General features: G+C 38.9%; 1 protein-coding gene across 2 annotated transcripts in view; it reads left to right on the top strand.

The window, feature by feature from the left end:
• Nucleotides 1-6,617: 6,617 nt before the first annotated feature.
• Nucleotides 6,618-26,846, top strand: part of LOC121965043 (homer protein homolog 3-like) — a 59,363-nt gene continuing 39,134 nt past the window's right edge. Inside the window, exons 1-2 of one of the 2 annotated variants that reach the window (XM_042515218.2) lie at nucleotides 6,618-7,075; nucleotides 11,107-11,152. In XM_042515218.2, coding sequence (XP_042371152.2) covers nucleotides 11,130-11,152 — 23 coding nt within the window. In that variant the 5' untranslated portion in view covers nucleotides 6,618-7,075; nucleotides 11,107-11,129. The remainder of the gene's footprint in view (nucleotides 7,076-11,106; nucleotides 11,153-26,846) is intronic. The other variant, XM_088077597.1, reaches the window with a different exon arrangement.

Genomic DNA, 26,846 nt, shown 5'->3' with positions numbered 1-26,846 from the left:
GGCAGCGATGTTCTTCAACAAGTCGTGAGGGCTTTTCTGTGGACGTGAGCCGGTGACCTGCTATTGTTTTTAGCTTAGCTGCCTCAGTGTAGCTAGCTAGCTAGCTAGCTAATCCCTTCAGGACTGTGCTCGTGATGTGGCGCGGAGACGAGGAGCCTTTAAAAACCCGGCAAGGGGATGTTTGACAGATGCTTGCCTGGTAGGGACTCTAAGGTTGACATGTCTTCTCCCTGAAGGTGACGGACAGACTGCAGTTTTAAGCCGGTAAGGATTCTTCTTTTCGCTTGTTAAATGGCGGGTGGTAACTAACGGTCAAGGTGCAACACCACCACCCACGATGCTGAGTTTGGGCCAGAGTTTCCTAAACCGTCAGAACTGAGAAAAGTAGAATTTTTTAAAAAAATCTCTTCATCAACATTGTCTTGTCTCTTAAAAACTCAAACAAGACTTTTTATTTCTCGCCTTCTTTTAATGCTAAATACATGCTTTAGATTGAACACTCCTATCCCACAGTTCTGTAGTTCACTCTGTAGCTTTTCTGTTAGTGTTATACTTCTGGCAGTGACAGACAACATGTTCAACCTTTTCTTCTCCTAAGCCACATTCAAACCGTTCAGATGGATGTTTCCTCATGAAGTGCAGAGTCTTATTTAACCCTGTGTGTCCCAGTCTCAATCTAGATAGAACTGTTTGCTCTCTGGAGTTTGTTCCTATTGTTGTCATTCCTCCTACTTTCTCCTTAATGTTATATAGATGTCGTCCTTTACTTCCTGTATCCCAGTGCTTTTGCCAGGCATTTGTTATATACTGCCTCATTAGTGCTTTAGCTTCAGCTCTACTGAAAGCTTGGCCTACTTCCATAACTCCATCATGTTTCAGGGCTTGTTTAGCTAAAGAATCCACTATTCAGTCCCTTGATACCCCCAGCTGGGACCCACATAAACGTCACTGCTGTCACTACATGATGTAGCCTGTAAAGTGACATAGAGATTTCATAAATTATAGCTGGTCTCTTATGAGACAACAGGCATTGCAAAGATAATAGTGCTGACAGTGAGTCTGAGCACAGTATGACCTTTTTTTCGTTTATTTTGCTCTGCCAACAGCAAAGCCATTACAATAGCTAGCATCTCAGCTGTATTCGGGTGAGGATTTCTCGTACTTGCCTTGACAACTCAAAAAAGACACACAATATACAACAGTCTGCTACAGTCAACAGACTCTCATTTCACTGGAAACACAGACAATTGTACATGATACTAAATAGATGCCTTGTGCATAGCATGTAGACCCAACTAACACAAAGTAGCAGGCTAGTTTGCAGGAAAACATTTTGTGTTGCTAGGCGACAGCTATCATTTCCAGCGGCTCTGGAACTATATGTGTCAGTGGAGCCAAAAAAATCATTAGTTGAACAAACAAATCGTAATCTGTTGTTGCGTATTACTCTTAACTAATAAATTATGCTTGTTAAACTGTTGTAAAAAAGCAATATGACACAAGAGGGAGAGCTGTTGTACTGTATATCATCACGACTGTGATTTAGTCAGAGGCACTAGGCCGCAGGCCGAGTGCTGAAGATAATCACAGCCATGTGTCTCAACAGCTTGTTTTTCATGGTTTTTGTATTTGGCACAGCAACTTGGATGGGATTTCCTTTTTTTGTTTGAGATGACTAATTTTTGTTTGGTCATTGTTTGTGTGGCTGTGATGAATACTTGTGTGCTGTAACATGTGGTTTTTGATCTTTTGGTTTTTGATCACTTCACTCAACATTTGTTAGATAACTTCAGTTGCTGCTTAGGTGTAAGTTTGCACTATTTGTGTGGTGGTTAACTACATTGTGAACATTTTGTGCTGTGGTTTTAGTGTTGTCACTTGTGTGTTACTGCTGTTCGATATTTATTGTAGCAAATTACTTTTGACCTTTTTTTGGGTTTGGGATGTAGTCTCTCCACAGATCAATGGATCTAAGAGTCGTGGGTACATCCATCCCAGTAACTTATATGTGGTTGATGACCACATGGTGTCTATTTGTGTCATGGTGGTGGCAGTTCACTTTTGTTGGATCCTAGTTGCTTTTGGCAGCAGTGTTGTAATTGGTCTAAGTGTGAAGCTTTTGTTGTGTGGCTATGTCACTCCACTTTTGTGTTGGTCACCTGTGTTACTGTTGGTGTCGGAAAATGCAGTAAATTTGTTCTACTTTGTGGTTTCTCTTTCATCTCATGGTAGTAATCATTTTGTACATTGTGGGAGTGGCACCCACTGATTTGGCTACCAGTGTAGTTGCTGTTTGTTCTGATACTTAGTGGAAACAGCTTAGTGGCTTTTTGTGCTACAAGATCTTGTTTGATCCACACTTGAGCCAAGTAGACACCTGTCAGCAGTTGTCTCAATTTGTGGTGGCATCATTTTCTTCATATTGAGGCCTGGAGAGATGTCTTGTTTTGGGACTGCTGCTTGCTGCCGCTCTGCCTTGGATTTTTATTGCCTTGTGTGATCTTATGTTAATAAATCCCATTGATTTGATTGTTTTAAAGGTGTCTTATGTTGTTGTTTTGGGTCAGAGGTGGAGTGTTGTTCATCTCATAGGGGAGCTTAACAATGTGACAGACCGATTTCAGTTTCCTCTCAAATCTAGAGGAGAGGTATAAAGTAGCAGAAAATCAAAAGTAAAGTACTTCAAAATTAGCCTTTAAAATCTGAGCAAATTGGCTTGATTTTTTTTTTCCAAAACATGGGAGGACAGTGAGCAGCTTAATAAGAAATAGCCCAAACATCAGCAAGAAATTAGTAAAAACTTAAAGAAAATGGGGCGCCAATTAACTCACCTGGTAGAGTGGTTGCTCCATGTACAGAGGCTGTGTCCTGGTCACAGCGGCTGTGGGTTCAGCTCCAACCTGTGGCCCTTTGCTGCATATCATCCCTTCTCCCCCGTTTTGCACTTTAACTGTCCTATCCATGTAAAGGCAAAAGCCAAAAATAATCTTTGAAAACCCCCAGAAAATTACCAGAAGATGAGCAAAAATGTAAAGAAAAAAACAAAGTATATCAGTACAAGAAAAATATGTTGATCCAGGTATTAAAGAGTTAAGTGCTTATGTAAATATACTTAATTACTTTCCAGCACTGGTCCTAAAGTATAGTTTTTGTTAGTGGTCTTTATTCAGCTGTTATCAGAAAGTGGCTGATGTGTGTTGTGGTGCATTTACAGCTTCTACATCTCCAGCTGGTCTGACAGAATTTGAACCCTGAACTATCACCTTAATCAGTCTTTACTGGCTCTCTGCGTTTTCCTGCTGATCATGCTGACGTGTTCCTCTGATTAACTGACCTGAAATAATTGGGCCTGAAGCACCGTCTGATATTTATCAAGCTGATTTTTATGCATTCAGCTGACATTTGTGATTGAAGATAATTCCATGTCTGAAACCCCAGAAGAAGATCAGCAGCAGCACACAAAGGAAATGTTTCACTAATCTTTGCTGCTCCCCAACTGCCCACTTACAACTGGGATGCCAGAGCTTACAACAAGCATGTGATGAATGATTCAAATATATATATACACAAAATCACTAGGTGCTGTGGGAATCTGCATAAGGTTTTGACTGAAAAACATCTTGTATGATATATTTATGGCAGTTTTAATTTTACAAATTAAAGTCCAGACAAATCAGATTACCCCTTTGAAACCTGAACAAACCAACAGCAGTTTTTGTGCTGCACTAAGACATCATTCACAAGCATTGAGCCCTTTGAGACCTGAAAAAAATAGTTTGATTTCTTTTGAAAACTTTAAAAAAAAAAAAAAGAGCAATGAATTTGTTAAAGGTGACTGGAAATCAAATTAAAATAAGTTTTTAAAAAGAGAGAGAAAATTATTGGCAAATATATAAAAATATATATAGGGAAAATGTCGAGACAACTATGACTATTTTTATTGTATATTTTATGTTATGTTACAAGATATATGTATATATGAATGTTATTATACATATTTATTTATTAAGGACATAATAATTAATTAAAATTCATTTCCTTGTTTGTTCATTGTTTTTGTTGGGTTTTTTTAAAACTTTTTTTTCTCTTGCTAATTTTCAGGTAATTTTCTTGTAATTTTTTACACTTTTAATGTTTTTATTTGTTCATTTTTGGGTCACGTCTCATTAAGTTGCTCATTTCCTTTACCCCACATGTTTGAAAAAAATCCAGTCTGTTTGCTTAAGGCTTAATTGCAAAGAAGCCTCTTTAAAAACTGATTGATTCTCTGTCTAGACTTTATTTCCAGTGCATGATGCTTTGTTGACAACATCATACTGGTATTTGACGTTCTGTCCCACCTGCTACAGCGAAAACACTGAGTTTGATTTAGCCGCTGCCTAACCTGGAAGAGCAGAGAATCTTCTCCAAGAAGACCCATCTGTGTGTGCACACTGGGGCTGCCAGAGGTGATGAATACCCTTTGTGTTAAAGGCAGAGGCCTGGAGTTTCAGCTCCATCCTGCCCAGTCCGTCCAGCTGTGCTGCAAACTGCCTCGAACCGGCTGAGAAGTGTCTCTGTAAATGAGCACGAGAGTTTGTTGCATGTAATACAGAGATGTGCTGCCTCCCTGCAGCGCAGAGCAGCAGTCAGCTGCAACAGGCCACTGAGCAGCATGATTAGTGCACAGGAGCTGCTCCCATCACTCTTCCACTACATTTGATGCTCCGCTCTCACACGCTCACCTCATATTCCTGCAAATATGGTTTATAATAATCAGTGGTGACTCCAAACCAAGGTCTTTGTGGATTAATGAGGTGAAGTGCAGCTTTTTCTAAGCGTGATGCAACAGTGATTTTCAGCGCTTTTATGAGTAAAGTTGTAAAGCTTTAATAAGAAGTCAGTGGGTGAAATGGTCCCCAGTTTTCTTGTCTTTTTTTTGCCAATTAGCAGCTCCATGAAAGTTTCACTTTTACAAAACTGTGCTCTGAAACTGCAGAAACCGTAATGATGGCATTTTATACTGCCTTTTGAATAATTCTGATATTCTATACAATGTCTAAAATGGTTTTGGATTTATATTTTACATGCAAGGGGATAGGTTTAGCTTCAATATTTGGGCGGGGACAAATGAAGGGGGGGTTGGGGTCCTCTGTCAGAATTTCTGAACATCAAGCACTCAGTTTTCTCCATTCTGATATGCACCAATTTTCTCCTTTTCCACATCAATTTATTTATTTTTTATTTTTATTACTTTATTGCAGTGTTTAATTCAACATCTTACAAGTATTTCCTACAAGTACTTACTTCAAGTCCATTGGGTATTTCTATGCTTTTTGTGTAAATTTAAGCTTCATACCGTTGGGATAAATGTGTTCCATTTCTTAAATTGGTCTCTAAAAGAGAAGTTATTTTTCCCATTTTAGGTTCTATTGTTGTTATTAATGAATTTAGTTCGGGTGGCACCTGCTTCATGGCTGCCACACACTCTTAACAATGTACACTTCATTCTGTTGTATCTATCCACACAATGTCATTCCAAGTATGGTGTGGTTTATGGTGTTAATGTAATTAATTTTGTTAAAATAATTCCTCAGTTACTCACGTGTTTTAAGGGGGTACACAAATGCATGTTATAAATTTTAGGGGGTGTGTCCCCTGGCTCCCCCTCTTAATCTGTGCCTATGTTTATTAGCACGTGTGTTAATTCTCATTTCTATTTTAGACTATAACATGTCAGATCAAGTCAGATTTATAAAGAACTTTAAAAACACACTGGACTTTACCTGATTGTTTATCTTATCCATTACTATGGAAAGCATCTTATAAATTACCTTCTGGAAAAATCCCTGGAACAATCACATTATAATTTCCATATAGGGACTTTCAGTGTATATTACTTTAATTGTAAGCAGATTTTTCTGTTTTTGATTGTGTTATTTGGTTTGATGTTCTGTTGGATATTTAAAGGGTCATATTTGTGTGGTTTTCTACAGTTTTGGTCAAGAAATACCATTGAAACCCCTAATATTATGTGATTTGTAGTGAGAAGAACACAGTCATGTGATTACATAATCACTGCTATGAAATACGGTCATCTCCCTAATGAATAACATCATTATTCTCATGCATAATATTCTGTCAGGCAGCACAGTGAGTTTATTGAGCGCTGTGGTATTCTAACAATTGGATTTCCAGTCTAATATATATATTTTCTGACAGTGAGATATTTATTTTTCTGTTTTGATTTATTCGATTTTATCCATCATAGTATTTGACAGGATTACCATATAGCTCTTTATAAACAGCTTTATGTGGACTATTATCTGATTTAACTTGGGATCAGCAGTCAGTGGCTGCAGAATTGTACATGTGACTGATTTTTTGCAGAAGCTTTTTTTTAAACGGCCATTTGGCCTCGACCAGTAATTTTAGATACTTCTTGCTTTTTCTACGCTGCATCTCATAAATACACACTGAGGGGGGCTTTTAAGACTGTACGCGGGCTATTTCCACATGTAGTATTTCACATTCTGACATTTTAGTGGACAGTGGGGATACAGAGGAGGGGGTGTAGTTTGCACGGTGGCCATCAGATGGCGCTAAAGGGGCTCCACGGTCCTACCGAGAGAGTTGAATGGGATCCCAGTATGATCTGGCACAGAGGCGGGAGGGGAGTGCTGCACAAGTCCTGGACGAGGTTTGAGCCAAAAGCACTCTGCTGCGCGACTTTTATCGACATTCCTCCGTCTGTCCGGCCCGCAGGACGGAGCCAAACAATTCACGGTGCGTAATTACGCACGGGGACGACAGATCCGCGGTGTTGTTCGCCGTGGAAACGCGCGGACAAAGGGAGGCAGACAGACTGGAGTACAACAACTGACTTGAGAGGAGAGGAGTACTGTTGGAGGGGAAACGGTGGAAATCTGGAGTCGGAAGTGATTTGTCTTCTTTTTTTTTTCTTCGGAAATGTAAGTTGCGTCCAGGATTTTAGGGAGGAAGCGAATCCGTTTGGAAAGCGAGGAGGAAAGGACAAAAAGTGGAGTGGTGATTGGAATCAGTCATCAAAACAGCATCTAGATCCTCGGAGCATGGGGTAAGTTAGACATTTGTGTCTGAAATTTACAGTTCGTGCACCTCTGCTGTCTGGAAGTGATTTGTTAAAATGGCGAAATGCGTTAAAAGTGAACTTTGTTGTGACTTGTGGGAATTTTCTGAGCGTGTGGTCGATCGGTCGGATTAAACAGCAACATCACTCCAATTTAAAGCATTTCGTTTAGAATATTACCATCAGTTCACATGTGACACTGCATTGTTTTCTTTGTTTACATCCTGATGGACATTACCGCGAGGGGAATCCTTTCACTGTAAACCGTAGAGCTCGAGGCTCAGTCTGATGTCCATACATACCGTAATGACATGTCTGACCGTAAAAAAGTCAAATTCACGTGTTGACCGATCATGGCTGTATTACATTAAACTGTTTGGCTGGCGCATACACGCTTTGTTTAAAATACACACACACACACACACACACACTTTTATGGTCATATGTTAGAACACTCAAACGGATTACTCATGCATCCTGCAGTTAACAGAATCACTGTGATTTCCTGTTCTCTATTTCTCTGCTATTTGCAACACACACATACACGGCAGGGGATCCTGCATGGGTTTGCATTGGGAAGCTGCTGGTGACAAGCTGTGCTCATTCTCATAAACTGCGTGTGTGTGCATGCAGGCCTTAAGCTTGGTTCGTTCACACCCGAACCCTTCTCACATGACTTGAGTCAGTGCGTTTGGCTGATTTAGTGACACTTCAGTTGAGTTGCTACTTAAATGAGTAAATGAGAACAGTAATAGAGCATCCTCAGTGCTCTATCTTTATCAGGCTTCAACTGATATGTTTTTGAAGAACATTATTTATACACTTTTGCAGATTTGATCGTATTCACTGTTTAATGAATATATTGCATGAAAACAACTGCTTAAATATAGGCTTATGGTCTGTTTATGAACATATTAAAGGTCTAGTGTGTACCTTGAAGGTGCATTTAGCATTGGGATTGCAGAATTGAAACTTCTCCCATGTGCCATGTGTGTAAAGCCAAGTTTAGACCAAAGATAAGTCATGAGACAAAACTGTTTTAGAATGTTGCAGAGAGAAGTTGCAGTGGTGTGAACTGCCTGGTCTCATCTCGACTCAGGCCAGCTGGTGGTGTCACCTGCACCTCAGGTTATCAAATCGACAGCCATTGGTTTTTGCAAGTAAGGCAAGCATCTGTTTCAACAGCCAGTTGGCTTGTAACAAAGTCCGCTTGCTAAGTCAAAAGGAGCGCAGATGGTTCTTAAGTTTGCTGCAGCATTCTCTGACAATAGCCCATCTGAAGCTCAGTACATTATATTTTCACCATTTCATCACCAGCCTCACTATCCTCACTCTTGGTAAGAAGCTAAAAATTATATTTAGATACAAGATCAAGCCTGAAAAGGTAGAAATAACAATATAAATGTAAAGACTTGTTGCTGTGAAGATAATACACCCATTTAATCAAATTGGTGTAAACAGGCAACTGGCACGTTGTAAATACTTGTATGTTTCAACTTGTCTTGAAGTTTTGGTCTGAACTGGTTTTAGAGAACTACGTGGAGGACATGAAAACGTGAATGTCCCCATCTAGAGCCAGTGTTTGATTTATGTGGTATGAGCTACTGTAAAACGACATGGGGGACTATCTGAAGTAGGCCCTTCTCCATATGCATATATATATATATATATATATATATATACAGCTGATTCAAAGGTAACAAAAATGTAACAATACTCATTTTCAAGTTATGAATATTATATATAATTTCTGCCAACAGATGCCCTTAAATCCTACACACTGGACCTTTAAACTTAGTATTAAGGTTCAAGTTGAGTGTTTGGGATGTCCATACAACAACAGCTGCATCCCAAGTCAGTCACTGGATTCCTCAACAAGCGTGAAGGGATATACTTTTAGTATAAACTGAACGCATGTCTTCTCCTCAAATGAGACACACAGAAACTAATAGTGCATTCTCAACAACAACAAGCTTACAACCTGGATGTTGCTTTCAAATAGCCAGTGGTAAATACCTGAGTTTAAATGTCCCACTTCAACACTAATTGGCGACACTGTAACCGTTAATGGGTAATGTCTCTCAGTATGGTTCTGTATACCAAATGTACAGAGACTGAAGTATTTTCAGTGGTGACTAGAAGCAGCCGAGTTCAATCACCTGGTCTAAATGAAAGTCATGAAGGAGCTTTGGGCCACCGTGCATACTCAGACAGGAACCTGAACAACTCTTGACAGATGGAGACAGCATGCAGCCACTCTGCTCTCCTGAGAGAAGCGAGCACCAGGAGGAGAGTCTTGATTAACAACCACTTCAGGTCCATAACAAAATGAGTGCTGAGTGCACAGGTGCTCTCATGCTGTGTACAGCTTGTCTTAGAGCACTTATTAATCATGTCACCTGACCCACGAAGGTCCCCGTACAGATAGAATATGCCATTTGATGGAGAGTCTTGATTTAATGGAGATGTTGTATTTTTCTATAACAAGCTGCTGGCGGCCACCATTATTTACAGCCTGCAGCAGCTTTTTTTATCCATCCAATTCAATTATACATATATGAGGAACTTATGACCACCTGAAAGCAAATAAACACAGAGTGGCCACATCATATATTTTGAAGAGGACCACCTGAGTGCACCAAATGAACTCTGTGCACTAGATTAACCCTTTGAAACCAGGATCAATATCAGTTTTCTTGTACTGTGTTCAGAAGCCTTTGACAAGCATTAAAACCTTTCAATTGTGAGCAATTTGCTTTAATTTCCAAAGGATGGGGAAAGGCAATCAGCATGATATGTCCCGCAAATTGCAAAAAAATGAGAAAAGATGACAAGAAAATAAAATAAAATTTGATGAAAAAAGATGGAATCATTAGAAAATGTTCAAATAACCGTGAGAAAATATTAATAAAACTATATTTGTTATTATAATTATATATTTAAGATTAGATCACAGAAAAATGTTGTTATTTGTCATTACTAGTTATATTTCAATTTTTTATTGTAGCACTCTTTTCTGTTCACTTCCTTTGCGTTTTTGTTTTTCTAATTTCACGTAATATTCTCTAAAAACAATGTAAAATTTTTTGCTAACATTTGGGTCATTTCTTGTTAAGTTGCTCATTGCCTTCTTTCCATGTTTTTAAAGAATTCAAGCCAATTTGCTCAGGTTTCAAAGGATTAAGGGATGCTTAGGGCAGCAAATGATTCACTAGAGGTGTGCCCCAAATTTGTGGATATAAAGTCTGCATTTCTTGGTCTCATTTAAGGAGCCTCTAAACTCAGACAGACTTTGTAACTCATTTCTTCATTATTTTATTGAATTGTAATAACTGGCTGCAGTTTCTACCTTTGAAAGTGCTATTTAAAATATTTATATAACTTATTTATGTTCAAGTCTACTTGAGGTGTGAGATGTAGCTGCTGGAGATGATGCTTGATATCTGCAATAAAGTTATCCAAAGCGTGGCTTCGTTTCACCAAGAAAGGTGACAACAGTGCTGGTTTAGCGTCTGTAAAATGTGCATTTCAATTAGGAGTGGAAACACCAGCAATTTGCTAAAAAAATAAATAAATCATTTAAATCCCAGGTTTGTTTTTTACACTCTGTTCATGAGTAGCCCTGCCTCCAAACTGAGCAGCACGTTCCTTACTGAGGGTAAATATTCTCTTTTTGCAAACTGGAGTCACATGAATGCCTGATTTTCTACTCTGTGTCTATACTGTTTTTTAGACTCAGAAATAATAAAACAGTTGATGCTGAAAAGCATAGAAATTTGAAGTGGGATCAATAAGGGAATCAGTAAAGAATCGGACTAGTAGGTAGAGTTGATGATGGCGTCGGTATCAATAAAGTCTTATCATTTCACATTTCTAAGCTGCACTGCGTACACAGAGTGGATTAGCATTCAGTGTCAGCAACTACTTATTTAGACATCACTGAATGATGCCTGAAAAGCTCCACATGTAATTATTATCACTGTGTAACTTTGATTGTCTCTCCTCTTGTCCTGCTGCAGAGGAGTTGTCTGCGAGCTGTAAAATGTTCCCGCTACATCGAGAGAGGTACAAACCCACGTCGTTTTTTTGTTGTGGCTCTGCATGGCAGGGATGGGCTATAAACTCAGTTTAGTTTTTGATCTCCTCCCAGATGATACTGACCATCAGATGACTGTCATTGATACCTTCCATCAGCAAAAGCTGCTTAAATGCCAGCTCGTACTGGAGAATTTATTCATAATTTATTACCTTGTCTGAAGATAGATGTTATTTGGCAATAAAAAAAAAAACGAAAAATTGCTGAATGTTAACAAAAAAAAATCACAGTAAAATTTCAGTAAAAGGCTGCTTTTGATGGAAAAGTCAATATTGCATGGTGAAGCTGAGAGACAGCTCGTTGCTCTGTTTGATATTCAAGAATACAACATCAGGATCTGTACTATTGATACTTTGGGGATCAATCTGCCCATCCCTACTTCATCAAACATTTATTTGCCTCTGAAGAAAATCCACCCTCTTCACGTCCCCTTCATGTTTACCCTCCCCTCAGTGGACTGTTAACTGTAAGATCTGGTTCACACAGTGGAGTTTCATGCTTGTCATGATGTGCAGATGTTGTCGGCACGCTCTCCTCTTGTTGCCATTGTTTGATGTCTCTTTCATTGTATTGTCCCCCAGTCAGTTGTTCCATTGCAGCTCCGCTAATCCATATATTGTTGGATTGTTTGAACCCTTTAACAGTGCATTGTATTCTATGATTTTTTGGTATGTTTTGCATGTCAAACTATGAACTGTCAAAGATATATAGTGGTGTAAACAAATACAGTGTTTTCCTCTGACATGCAGTGGAATGAACGTAAAAATCACAAAATGGAAATCCTCAAGAGACACATTTATACCTTTATGTAGCTGATGCTTTTATCCAAAGAGACTTAAAATGTTATTGTTATGTATATGTTATTTTATTGTATTTAATTTTATTGGAATTAGTTAGGATTTGTTGAGATACTGCTGTCTTAATGCCAACAGATTTCACCATCATGGAGCCAGGGTAGCTTTAAAGAGCAGTAACCAGGCCTTGGTGAAGAGGGAATAGTGAGCTGATTGGCAGTAGCAATCAGCAGGTGGCATGGTGGACGGGTTTGGGTGTTCAGTTTGACCGTGACCTGGATGTAAGATGATTCTGAGCCATTTACAGCATGATAGTCAAGTACCAGTGCCTTAAATTCAATTTGAGCAGCAAACAGTATCCCATGCAGGGTGCAAGAGCTCCTGACTGACTTTTTTACACTGCTTGCACTGGTGCGCCTAACTTTTTCACTTGTGTGCAGCAGCACATTGTTTAGGTGCTCCCAAAATTTTTCACTGCTACTTTTGATGCCACAATTATGCATTTTAATGAATTAATAATTCCATAACACATGATGCAAATTATTGTAAACGCAGAAGACGTTGGGACAGGATTTGGCATTTAAAGACTCTGACACACCAAGCTGGTGACCATAAGAAGCCTTAGTCGCTGTAGTGTGTCCAGCACTGTTGGACCTAGTCGGTCCTAATTTTTAAAATTTTTATATGATGTTTTATCTTTTATGGCCAAACGCAAAAAAGAAAGGGTTGGCAGCTTCTTCTGTAACAGATTGTGTTAAATGGGTATAGTGCTTCATATTGATAGCAGACCCCTTAATCAAATCAAACTGATTCAAAATCGTAATGTGGCAGGCTTTGTGATGTCAGCAAATGTTGTATGATTGTCCAAAGAATCAATATAATATCAAATTGTGATGAAATTGGTGATTTACTCTTGGGTGCCATCAATTTTCTCATCTTACTCTAAGAAAAAGATCACCCCAAAAAATAACCCTTTTAATTCGGAGACACACAAGACAGTTGCAGAATAACCACTTGTTAGAGCTGTTTTAAAGCAGTTTATATTCAGTATGTGGCAAGTTGGGTCACAGTATGAACATCTATCTACATAATTAAAGAGGAGTCATGGAAGGAGGATGATGATATTGCCGTCCGTATCATCTCATTCACTGTTGAAATCTCTCTTAATGTCACCGTGCAGCGTCCCTCTGCAGCACAGAGGACGTCTAAACTTTGGTTTCAGCAGGAACATATTCAGTTAATCTGCAGCAATAACAGCATAAAGCTGCTCAGCGTCTGCGTCCTCCCACTGGCCAAGGAGAAACCAGCTGCTCCGCGGGGAGAAGAGCTTCTTAATTGCTGTTTTGAAGACATCTGCAAATGCATGAATTAACACTCATCTTGGCTTACTGTCCTTCTGTCCACTTCTTGTCACAGTGTTTTATTGACGTGAAAGTAATAACGGTGTTGCTGTGGGATTGAGATGAGAGATCATCTCTTTTTCTGCATCTCTCCCTCTGACCTTCATATCCTGAATAAAGAGAACCTCTTTGTGTCACCTTCACAGTGTGAGACAACAATAAGCCATCGGTCAGAGGAGCTGACCTTCAGATAAGTGAAGTGCCGTGCTGTCTTTACATAGCTAGAGGTCACGTTTCGGGCATTTTTTTCAAGTCACGTAGTGTAGAAGGTGGTTGGTGAGTTGGTAAACACCTTTACGAAAAACCGATGAATCCTTGTTTTCTTTGGAAGCTTCCCAGTGTAAAGACTTTGACAGAGAATATGTTGTGCTGCAGCTATGTTGACGTGTTGAACAGCTATGAATTAGCGTTTCCCCTTGCTGCTGTGCTATTTTGGTATGTAGTTGTAGCGTGTCATGTTGCCGGACTGGACCAGACACTTTCGCTGGCTCAGGAATGTGGACACGAGGCGGCTTCCTCTCAGAGGTCAGAGGAAGCAGACCCTTAAAGGAGAAATCTAGCTTTGAGAGGAACAAAGAGAATCTGCCAAAAATAAGTTCTCAGAGACTGTAGAACCACAGCAGAGTTCCAGTTTGTTTTGTCTTAATGCGCAGATGGTGAAAAATGATGCTCTGCTGAGGCACTCAGCTGACGCTCTCATTTAGCCTGAATTCAACTCTTTTTTTCAGATTTCTGGGTCAACACGTGTTATTTAACCCGACAGGCTGCACACAGGTCTCTGTAAATAATTTAATAATACTATACAACTGTTAAAAGATTTCTATAGAAGTTATGCTCTTCTTAATCGTACATATACTTGAATCTGAATGATAAAATGTGAGTTTTTGCATCAACTTTTCACGAGGCGACTGAAAAAAGAAATGCATTCCAATAATGTTGCATGAGACAGTCTGCAGTCTTCTCAATGTTGAATCCTCAGTGTTACTCCAGTATTGCAAATTTGACTCACTTAAAGGAGCATTGTGTAAGATTTAGGTAGATTTAATGGCATCTAGCAGTGAGGATCGCAGATTTCAACCAGCTGAAATTTCTCTTGGTTAAAATTCTTTCATTTTCCATTGTTAAGGGAGTTTTTACCAGCAGCCAAATTATCGCAGCAGTCTTTCCTCCAAAACAAACCGACCAGGTTATTAAAACCGGTAAAAACACATCGAAAATCAACATGTCTCCCACAATGTTTGGCATGTTACAGACCGCTTGTTCACCCAGTGCCTGCTTATGTTTCAGATCTACATTTTCCACTTCACTACAGTCCTTCTTAATTTTGGTTTAAAAGTGTATTTGGATTTAGAGCATCAAAAATGAAGTTGATTTACTGCTTCTCTGGCACAGTGAATAATCAGCCAGTCACAGCCGGTCATTAGTTTTGTTTATTCTTCCTCTAAACATGCTCTTGGGTATAAATCTGTAGTTATACAATGCAGTAAAAATCACAGATTGGGTAATACAGCAAAAATATTGTGTGACCTTATTACAAAATTATCATTACTACTGATAATCTCCATGAAACTTACTTATTAACCTCTTGGCCATCTCCCACCTCATCAGATCTCTTGCAGGGTTTCTGATTTTCTATTTCAAATGTGAACATTCAGCGTTTAAGTACAACCAATAGGATTTTTTGGCAAGCACGTTTTGCAGCTTCGCCCTCCCCCCAGGCTATTTACAGCCCGCAGAGCTTATAGAGCTCCATTATTGGCAGTTTGAAGAGTATTTTCTCAACTACAGAAGCGACTGGTTGGGTCTGACTGCAGGGCCAGACAGGAGGGAGCAGCTTCTGTTTCACAGATCAGAGATTCAGGGTGGTGAACGGGTCCTGAAGTTAAGAGGAGAGATGAGGAGAGCAGCGACAGAGGATTAGAAAGGGATGACTTGAGGCGAAGACACGCAGCACAACCAGTGTGTGTGTGTGTGTGTGTGTGTGTGTGTGTGTGTGTTTGTGGTGACAGTTGCTGGATAAGAAATACATTGAGCATTTCCTTAATTTAGTCGTAAACTTATCAAAAATGGAGAAACTCACATTTTTATGTATTTAATTTAATCCACTTTGAAAGGCTAAAAAATGACTAATGATATTAATTCTATAGAAACAGTTTATTTTGCAGATACAGTTTATATGTTGTTGTAACTGAGGTGTGTTGCTCAAGAGCATTTTATCCTTTTTAAGCACGGTTCCACTGTAAAGTCACAAAGTGTTTGAGGCCTTTCTGACTTTTCAAGCCCCTTATGCACACCTCTCACAACTCCACAGACTTAACTCATGGGAAAAAGTGACAATTTTAAGTCTTTATGACAATCAAGTAAAGTCAGATTATTTATAAAGCACAGTTTAAAACCAACCAGCGGTTGACCAAATGCTTTGCACAGTAAAAGTACCTGCACGTCAGTCCACGATCAGAGACTCAGATTCTGTATGAAATAGAAATAAAAATATCAGCCACAAATAACACATCTAAACAGTTGCCAAACAAATATATAAGTACCTCTAATTTTTTATGTATATATATACACACACACATTTGTGTTTACTTTTTTTTAAAGAAAACTGTATGATTGCATTTAAGCATTGAAAGATAGTCGTACGGGGAGAGAGCTGTATTCTATGTTTCACAAACAGCTCCAACCACACTGATGTTTTTGTCTGACAGCTGCGCTGAAAAATAGGTGCAGTGAACCTGAGAGAAGTTGTGATGTGATCTCTTCAGTTGACTGAGATTGAACCAAAAAGATGGGGTTACAGTAACAAGGACCACATAATGTCAGTTGGTGAATTTGTTGTGTACAAGAGGTGGGCGCGGTTTGTTGGTGCATGCGGTGCACACTACAAACAGAATGTGTGCAGCTATACATGTCTTGATTTTAAAAGCAGCTGTTAGAATTTAGCGGATAACTCTACGTAGAATTGCTGCCATAAATGTCTGCAAATTACAATGAATGAATCTGTAGCTCCTTACCCTTCAAGCAGAGGATGGGATCAGCCACCATATATCAGAGAAGGTAAATTAATGTTATTGTCATGTTATGCTATTATTGTTTATAAAGCGTTGTTGAGGCATGTTGTATGTGACATAAGAGGCCAACGCTATTGTGTAAAACATCACGCCTGTCACACCACTTTTGCTTCCGTGTTGTGTGGGAGACTGTTTGCCTGTAGATATGTGTTTCAACCTACCTAAACCTGAACCAAACCCTTACCCCCCTAACTCAAACCACAAGGGGGCACTTGCATGAACAAGGGGAGAAACACTATTTGATAGGGAGCTCATTTTGATACAACACCTGAATGCTATGTGAAATCACACACTGGAGTGGCAAAATGCCATCATTGTTTGTTTCTGTGTAAAATGCAAAGGCAGCACAAAAAAAGGAACTTAAGGCAGCCCTATTGCACATTATTTTGTAAAAAGGGTTAATAGAATAATTGCACATCAGAAAAAAAAATTATTTAAAACGTAAGAGAAATTTGCCAGAGCTGTTTCCCTTCAGTTATTAACATATTGTTAACCAGCACTGTTTTTTCTCATGACGATCACTTCAAAGTGTATTTAATTTGGCTCTGTTTCACTCATAAACAGGGAGCAAAACTAACACTGCATACAGCCTCAAACTTTACACAGAATTGTCTCTGTCTGCCCAGGTAAAGCGATTTCACAGTTAAGACACCCTCCTGCACTCACACACCCTCAGCGATATTGTGTCTGTAGCTCAGCGATTAGGGTTTCGGTGGGGACATTGGTTCTGGGTTCAGCTGTGTGCCCACAGAGCCGCTCCACTTCTTAGTTGTCGTCTTGTTTTCCAGGAACGAGCAGTAACCTTCACATGCTGTGTGGCTATAACAGCCTTAGGGTATTTATTGTATAGTTAAGAACCTCTGCACTAAAAAACTGCTTTACTCGGTTCCCCTGCATTAGTAAGTTGCCAGAAGACTTCTAAACAAAGACGTAAAACCTTAATATTTAGATTTCTGATACAAATTGAGTTAATATCAGCGGTCTCCATGGGTCCACCTGGCCTGACATGGTTGCAAATTAGATTTAGTCTTATCAGGCCAGAGAGGGTCCTGTTGTGTTGCCGAGCAGGCCTTCTATCAGCTCTGATAACAGTGTGTGACAATCACTGAAGTGAAAATGTGGTGTTCAGACAGAGTGAACTGTGAACTGCTGAGAAAAATGACGCTTTATGACCACGTTTTTTTGTTATTTGGTGGTAGATCACACAGCCACTACTGCTGGCGTTTTCTGTCTGTTGGGGTGTGCTCTGGTCGAACACATTTTGAATCAGGCCTAATACCCCATTCCCATTGAAAACTTAACGGCGGTTACTTCTCTTTATGTATGCTTATTTATTCAGTTTCTCTTTCAAACCTGGTGCAGACTAATTTGGAACGATGTCTTAGCGCTGCTTAGGAGGAGATTGACTGTAATTGGTGACAGCCTTTCATTGTCCTTTCTGGTTAAGGAGTTGAAATTAGCGCATTCAACCAGGAGCTATGTTTCCAACAATGCCAATCAGAGCTGTAGGCAGTAAATACCCGTGACTACTGTGGAGTCATTTGACCTGGGTGTGAATGCTGATTGTACGCATTCTGATTTCCTTTAAAAGCCAGATTTTAGCGGGTGTTAGCAGTTGTTTTGTGCAGTGAGAATAAGGCTTAATGATAGCATGTCATTAAATGACAATTTTTCAAGTTGTATTTCCCACTTTTTTTTTGCTCATTCATGTGAATCCCACACCTAAGTCTTATATACTCAACTTGACTTGGAGGTGGCAGACAATCTTTCTCTTGATGCAGCAGGAAACACAACAGAATGAAACACTGGCATCTTCTTCATGTGTAGATTCAAACTTGGTTTAGTTGAACTCAGCACGTGTCTTTACCACGTCGCTGTCAGTTTCTATCTATATGAGATGTGATTTCTTCTCCAGAGGAGGTAATGAACCGTTATCAGAGATGTCGGAGCAGTAATTTGAAACTGTGCATGCAGTGAATGCAGCCTCGTAGGTCAGAGGAAGTGTATTAAAGCCTCCTTGTTCTCTGATGGCTCCCTGTAGAAAGCTCAGCCCTCGTACTGTCCGTCTTCCAGCTCGTCCAGATGGAGCTATCATAGAAGTCCTTCTGTTTATGGTCTTTGCTGCAGGCGGCAGCCAAATACTGTTGTACTTGTAATATTTTGCTGTCCCTGAAAGGAATTATTTCATCTGCATGGATGTGAAGCTGTGAGAGAGCTTGCGAGCATCAGCAGAAGGCCTTGCAGGAGGGCTGTTTGTTTGGCTCGGTCCGACATTTCATCAGATCTCTCCCCCTGTATGTAACCTCGAAATTCATCTGAGTGCTTCATGCCAATTAATTTATCATGAGGGTGAAGTGGAGTTGACAGCCTCAGGGCTGCGTGCCTCCACCTCTATCTGGTGTCACTGCTGTGTGTTTTTAATGGGGAGTGTGGAGGTCGGTTTGTGGATTCAAAAAACTTCAGCAATCAGCTCAAACTGCTTTACGCTCCCTTTTTTCTGATAATGGCACAATATCAAAAAAGTTTTTTTTTTAAGTAAACTTCAGAAGTATTTTCCAGGGAATGTGTCTTTTTGAAAACTGTCAGTTGGCACCACGTCAAAATCATCAGATGATCCTGCAGTGACAGACTGCAACAGACTTGTGTGGTATGAACACAGACGCGCAGGAGTGGAGATAAAATGTCCCAGAGAGGCATGAAAAGTGGTTTTGCCCATAGAGGATTGAGCCACACAGGAGGATTCAGTCCTGGCTGCCTGGGCTCAGATCCCAGCAGAGCTTTCTGTCCTTGGTCTCCTGGATTTTACCAGTCGGTCTCTAACTGTCTGGACCCACTCTGACCCTGAATACAAATAAAATAATCCCAAGGAGAGCCGTTTGCCCTAAATGAAAGAGCGACTCAGAGTTTCCTTAAAGAAAAGCAGTTCTCAAAAGCCTCTCAGGTAACTCACATTGGTTTTTAGTACATCTCTAGTAATGGCACTTTTGTCACTAAAAATTGTGTTTTTGGATTGTTTTTTTCATTCTAGCTGGTATTGAGAGGAAGTAGGAATTAGTTGCGATGGAAATCTCAATGATTCTGAATATGACACAATTATAAAAAGATTATGGATGCATCATGGTGCATTGATTGTTATAATATTTTTAAAATTCTTTACATGATTTTTATTTAAAATTCATGCATAGAATGTGAACATACATGAAAAACAATCAATCTGGAAAGACATCAAGTAGCTTCTAGGTATTGCCAGAGAGTTAGTGCCTGATCCTCACGACCTTCTCTATATTGTAACTTGGAAAGAGGAGAGACAATGCAAACGCATAAGAGGCAGAAGTGAAGCACATTATTTACAGAGACAGGAGAATGAAACACGGAGAGAGACAAGAGGTGAAGGATGTGATGTAGCACCTCAGTTTACACCTCAAAAAACATGTCATGTTTTTGACCCCATTTAATTACTGAGCTGTAATCTGATCACAGCTCTCCCTCCACTCATGCATAGATGTGCAGCAGTGAGTGTGTATAGAATGACAGAGGGGGGGTGGGGCAGATGGGCTGATGTATATCTGACCTGGAATAGATTGACAATAATTGATCCAGATGACCCCTTACTGGATTTAGACCTCTGGCTCACAGCAGGACGTGGATATGCCCTCAACACAGTAGCTACTGTATGAAGATTTGCAGAGCATTTTCAAGTCCTGCACATGAAGTACAAATTCAGTTTATTTTATTAGATTACATGCATTTAATTCTACATTACACTCGAATATTGTAGTGTATAATATTGTAGTTCTTACTCACATTTGCAGTTTAAGATTTTACACACAGAACATTATCAGCTTCTACAATATATGATACATTGCTTTCTATTGATCTACCCAACAGTATATAAATTAGCTCCCTTTCAACCATAGCCAACATATGCTTTTCTGTATATGGTTATATTCAGTAATGAGCCAATGATACGCCAGTATGAGTTTTTTATGCCTCTGTGCCGATGTCTGTCTCATTTTTGTAAATGTGATATCTCAAGAACACATTGAGGGAATTTCTTTAAGTTTTACACAGATGTCCACTTTGAGTCAGAAAAGAACTGATTAGACTAGTGGTCAAAGGTCAAGGTCACTTTGACCTTGTGTCTGTCTCAGTGTCATGAATGCAATGTCTCAAACCACCGTGAGAGAATGTATTTATATTTGGCACAAATATCTACTTGGACTCAAGATGAGGAGATTTGATTTTGGTGGTCAAAGGTCAAGGTTACTGTGACCCTGTTTTTGTCTCACTTTCATGAACATATTATCTTGAGTAAAATTTGAGGGAATTATCAGATTTGGCACAAACAGCCACTTCAACTCAAAGATGAACTGATTAGGATTTGAGGGTAGAATCACTGACCTCATGAAATATGTTTTTGGGGATAAGTCAAGGATTGAAATACTAATTGGGACAAAATTTCATACAGATAGGATAAAACGATCAAGTGATGACAGGCCAGCTTGCACCCCAAGTTTAAGCACACCCTCTTGTGTAATATTGCGATTATACAACTATTACCAACAAAATAAAAATTTATAATCAAAATGTATTCAATTTTTGAGGCAATTAGCTCTCAAAATAAAATGCTTTATGCAACTGTTATATCCATTTCCATGGAAACATGCAGAGTCTGACTAATTCCTGGAAAACAATCAGTAGAATCCTATATGAAATATTATGTGATTTACTACTCCAGCAAGTAGGTCGGACCTTAGTAATGACCTACCAACGGACACATTTTCTAGTCCCTCTTCAGTCTGCTGGCCAACTTGTGCTTATATATTTGAGAGATTTTGGGATTTCCCAAACTAAATAAATACACCAGATATGAACATAGAAATGCTTAGCTTGCTCAGTTTTGTTATGACTAAGGATGTTGTTACCTAGCGAAATATTCTGCTTCTTGATGCCATTATGCCCTTCACGGTTCACTGCAGTCTCACGCAGCCTATATTTCCCCTCATGCCTAGATCTTGACTAAGTGTTGTTTAGTTTGCAGATAAGTTTGCTGTTTTCTGGTCATACACACAAATGTTACTTTTTTGTCAGTGCTTATACATATCTGTGCAGAATATGGTGGTTTGTGCTGATTGTCGTTTTTGTAGTTTACACCATTAGTGAGGTAGCTGTTACTTTTCATTTGTTCAGCTGTATTTACAAACAAATGAGTGTCATTATCTATATAGTGGTAATGATATTATACATGTTGCTACCACCTACTTGTGTTACCATGGTAATAATTTCAAGTCTCCTGAAACTATCATACAGAAACGGCGGAGTAATCTTCTTAGAGCTGAGGCAGGTGTGCTGTAATGCACGTTCTAAAAGTCTTGTGGACCAGTCAGTTTGCTTGGTTGGAACTACCTTTTGTATAATTTGACATTATAATGTTCTGCAAAAAAAAAAAAAATCTGGCCATATTCAGTGCTGTAAATCAGGAACAGAAGGGGAGATATTTGGTCAAATACTGAATTAGCGACACTTATCTTTCGTGTCTAACTTGAAACTGTGCTGATTGTATAGATCTTTTGTGCTGCTGGGGGTGGAAGATGTTTGTCAAGTATCCATGTTTTCACAGATTTGATGTGAACTGTAAGTGCAGCTTGAGTGGTCTACAGAGGCATACAACCACAAAGCATTGATTCTAGTTATGTTTTTTAGTTTAGATTCTTATATCCATTTATTTTTCCTCAAATATCTCCGTTCTTTGTCTTGCATAAGATTTTGAGTGCATTACTTTAATTGTAATTGAGCATTTTTACATGGTGGCTCTGCTAGTGCACCACCAGTGGAGGTATTCAGATCACATCTTGCTCTTTTATCACACATGAATCTGGTACCTTGTCCTCCTGTGGGGTTAAATATGTTGGGCTGATTTATAGTTTAAGCTTTAACGACAGCTCTTCAGGGTGCCAGATATGCGGCTCCCTCTACCCAGTCACGCAGGGTTTTACTCTCACAACACCTGATTTGATTAAGCGCTACACAGTTTCTTGTTAATTGGATCAGGTGTGTGTAAATCAGACTGCACTCCTCTCCCCTGCTCTGCATTAAGTTAGACAAGGCCTCTGTGGCTGTCAAGCTGCTGTTTGCTCTCCTTCACCTCAGGAGGGATTTAATCCAGTTTTAATCTGCTCATATCATCAAACCTCGACGTGATGCATCCTGTCTGAGCTGATTAGCGTGACGGGCTTTTCACAGAGCAACGTCAAGAGACATAACGGGACATTAATCTCTGTGTGATCCGCTGTGACGGCTGCGAGCTGATGAGCAGTCAGTCATTTTTTCTCATTAAGATGAGAATATGATAGAATGGAAATCCTGACAGAAGCTCCTTTACTTTGATGTTAATTCTTATTTCTTTTTTTAGCTTATTGGCTTATTGCCTTTAACAGCCCAGCAATCAGTTATGTGGTCAGTTAATTAGTTTTATTCTCATAATTAAGTATTTTATGCTGCTGTTAATTTGCTTGCTTTGTGTCTGATGTTGTGAGCAGGATTTTACCTCCAGACAGTGAGATAAATGTTGAGGTTCACCACAAACCTCAGATCAAACTCTCTAGCCTTGAAAAGATTTGTTACAATATCTTGAGCACTTGTTTTTCTTGCTTACACTCAAGAAAAATGGCCAGTTCCCCACAGCCTCTTTACTGTTATCCACATTTTCACTTGATAAATTGTCGCTTTAATGGCCTTGCTCAAGGGCAATTGCACGGTGGCTGTTAAAGGTGATAGAGATGATAACTCATACTGTAAAATGCTCAAGCTAGGTAATTTGATACAGTGATTGAATACTTGGAAGCAACATTCATGTTGCCCTGCAAATGCCCTGTCTGTAAAAATATTTTGTCTTTTTCAGGATGCAGACTGAACTTATATGAACATTTCCTGTGGGCATAATAGGGTATTGTTGGACCACTTTGCAAATGCAAATTAAGACTGTAGCACACAGATTTGTCTGGTTCCCTTTTTTTTTTGCCAAGTGATGGACTGTGGCCAACTTTGTGGCTGAATTAGTGACTTTTAAATCTCCTGCAACTTTATTTCGTAGAAGTGACTGAAAACAGTTCTGCTGTGACGCCATTTTCCACTGAGAACAAATGCACAAGTTGCCATCCAAAGCATTTAGCCCACAAGGTTGTACAGCTGGTGTGCAATCAATGTTAAAACATGTAGCATCACTTTTCAGCATATTTCTGCTTTCCCACAGTGACGTGCAAAACAGGGAACATGGCTGCTTTATTGTATTGTAATAGCGGGATGTTATTGCAGCACCATTTCCATTTAAAAGAACAGCTTGGTAAGAGTCAGCACTAAACAACAACCTGTTGATGGTTGTGGTGGTTGCTGATCTTTACAGTCTTTTATTGGCAGATAAAACCATGTCAAAGATAAAAACAGCACTGGCTTCATTCCATTAAAGTGTCTGATTTAGTTATGATAGATGATAGAGAGCCAGTACACCCAGCCCAGTAGTGGGACACTGGAACGGGAATGTAGACATTAGTAGCGTTATTGATCCATTCTTGCTAAACACTTCAATTATCTTGCATTAAAAAGGCAAAGCTCACACAGTTTAATGTAATTTTCTAAGCAACATGTAGCTTTTACAAAAATATTGACAAATTTGCATACAACACCCACCAGACACTGGTCTGGTGGTCCTTTTTCTCTGTTTTCTCTGGTAATGTCGTGCTAATTTCAAAAGTATAAGTAGTCTTGAATTGTGACCATCCCAAGGCACACCTAATGAGTCTGTTTAATCAGCATCTTGATATGCCACACCATCATGTCGATGTAGTCTCTCTGAAAATAACAAGGGCTCACTAACACAGATTTTAACAAATTTGTGGCCAAATTTTTTGAGAAAAAATGCTATTTTTCATAATGTAAACAAAGTCATGTATCTTTAACGTAAACTTGTAGCAAAAACAAAAGTGTTGTATTTGAATTTTTGTTTAGTGTGTTTACTTTGACCAGAGTTCGTTGTCCTGTGTACTTTTTATATGGAGTATATGCAAACACTCAACCCGTTAAGGTTAAAATAAAATGAAATAAAATGAGATATAACTTAATTTATCACAAGGAAAATCACTGTGCAGCAGTTGCAACACAAAGTTGGAATATAAGCATATAAGCAATGTATAAAAGCAATGTATAAAATGCCAAAATGATGTTAACAGTGTAGATCATAAGTACAAACAGTAGGGATCAGTCCAGGTGGATTGCATCCGGATATGTAATGTGCTGTTTGTGCAGCATCCTATCTGAAATTAATTGTTTTTACTTTCAATAGTTTATAAGAGTTTCTTGTGTGCTCTGATTGAACCTTACCTATGAAAAAATTAAACTGCATGCTTTCTGTTTTTAAGTCCTCAACCAACTATAAGGAAAATACCAATAAAGTGGCAGCAACCATTCAACAATACTCCTCTAAACTGTTTGTGTAGTTATCAGAATATGTGAATAAATACAAAACGTATAAATCAAATCCTAAGAGTCAAGCTCATTACAAATGAGAGACTTGGTTGTTTTCTCTACATGTATGCAATTTTTCTCCCCTGACTCCATGTTGTTTAGTCAGTTTAGACCCATATTTGTATCAGTCAGTCAAATTTATTGCATCTCTAGCTGCTGCCATCCTGGACCAGCCTGACACCCAAAATCTGCTTTCTTGGCTGCGCTGCTATTGTCTATTGTCAATTGTAGCTCCAGTAATCTGTGTTGAAACAATAACGACTATTGTTTGTATGCAAATGTACAGTAATTCCATCCAAACCCAGTGGGAACAATGCTTCATATAGCCAGTGATGCTGACCTATATAAATGGTTGTTTCTCTTGCTTAGACAAAGAACAGAGCCTCCTCTGCACACACATTATCCTCATTAGCGTCAGTGTATAATTGACTCACAGTGGGGACGGCTCATTGCATACGTTAACATTATGCAAACTCTATTAACTGTGTAATGTTGCATGAATTCACCAAAGTGCCCACATAGTCCCTTATTGTCCTGTGAGCCTCTATCTGCTGTTAGTCCCCACAGCGAGCGCGCGGTTCTTCAAAGAGAGCAGGATGGCTAATTGGACTGCTAGCGGTTAGCAAATCTTCAGCTTCATTTGCACAAATAGCCTCATTACACCAGGAGAACATCAATGACCTCGAGGTTCCCAAAAAAACACAATTACATTCGGAAATGGGGGATATTTTTTTCCTCTATTTATAGCATTATCCACCATCATTGTACACTCAGAGGGAAAGTGAGGGTCCCCAAAGCACCGAATGAACAGATGAACAGATGAACGAGATGATAATGATGTTCACTTCATTTTAATGATGTTTTAGCCTTTTGGCTTTGATCATTGTCCTAATAAGAGTTTCCTATGTGATGTTTCCATTTTCCAAGTGTTGCATAACTCACAAGGATAACTGGGAATGGATTTTTATCATGGTTGGCTTAATTTTTTGATAATCAAGCACATGAAAGGTTATTTACTGAAATGTATTTCTTCTTCCTAAAAACAAAAAAGATACCATTCAAAATGACTACCTACAGGTCGTGTAATTATGTGCATGCTGTAAATTAAATTAACAAGGCAAACATGGGACAATATTGACAACAAAAGATGTAAGAAAGCACAAAACAAACTGAATGCTACAGAATCTGCTTTCAGCGTGAAATCACGTGCAAACTCTTTTTAATCTAACCCTTTTTTATTTTGCTCTCTCTATCACAGAAGAACACTTAAGAGACTCAAATAGTTTTTGTGTAATAAACCTGATATTTACTTTTGTATGTTTATGTTTTTCCATGTAAGTATCTGTCTTTATCTGCGCTTTGATATGAGGCCAATTTGTAGAAACACAAGTAGCATTAATTAGTTTCAGATCAACACATTTAGCTTAATTTTAACTTAAATTTTAACTGTATTACAACAAACCACAAATGCTGTTTTTCCACCTGAGGCTTTTTTTCTGAAACCACACTAATAAAAATGTAGACAAATTTAAGGAGTGGTGATAAGAGCACTGAAAAATAAATATAGAATGACACTGTCCCAGGAATTCAGGATTATCCACAAACTGGCTGTGAACAGGTTTTTTAGAACTCTAATCTAATGCTGAAAATAAAAAGTTATGTAAATGATGAATTATGTAATAAAGCTGCACTTAAACGAACCCATCAGTTCAGCTTTTTTTTTTTATCATGTGGCAAATTTCCACATAAAATATTTAAATTAATATAACTTTAACTTATTATGTTTGTTGGATGCAATTAAACCATTTATCTCAAAATAATAACTATCACATTGAACCAATGTGATTTTCTGAAAATCAAAGTCAGCTATATTACATT

This window comes from Plectropomus leopardus, chromosome 5 (genome assembly GCF_026936395.1).
Source record: "Plectropomus leopardus strain MGB_pleo_1.0 chromosome 5, ASM2693639v1, whole genome shotgun sequence".
Classification (NCBI taxonomy): domain Eukaryota; kingdom Metazoa; phylum Chordata; class Actinopteri; order Perciformes; family Serranidae; genus Plectropomus; species Plectropomus leopardus.
The sequence above is the reverse complement of the archived record's forward strand: the minus strand, read 5'-3'. Positions and strand labels throughout refer to the sequence as shown.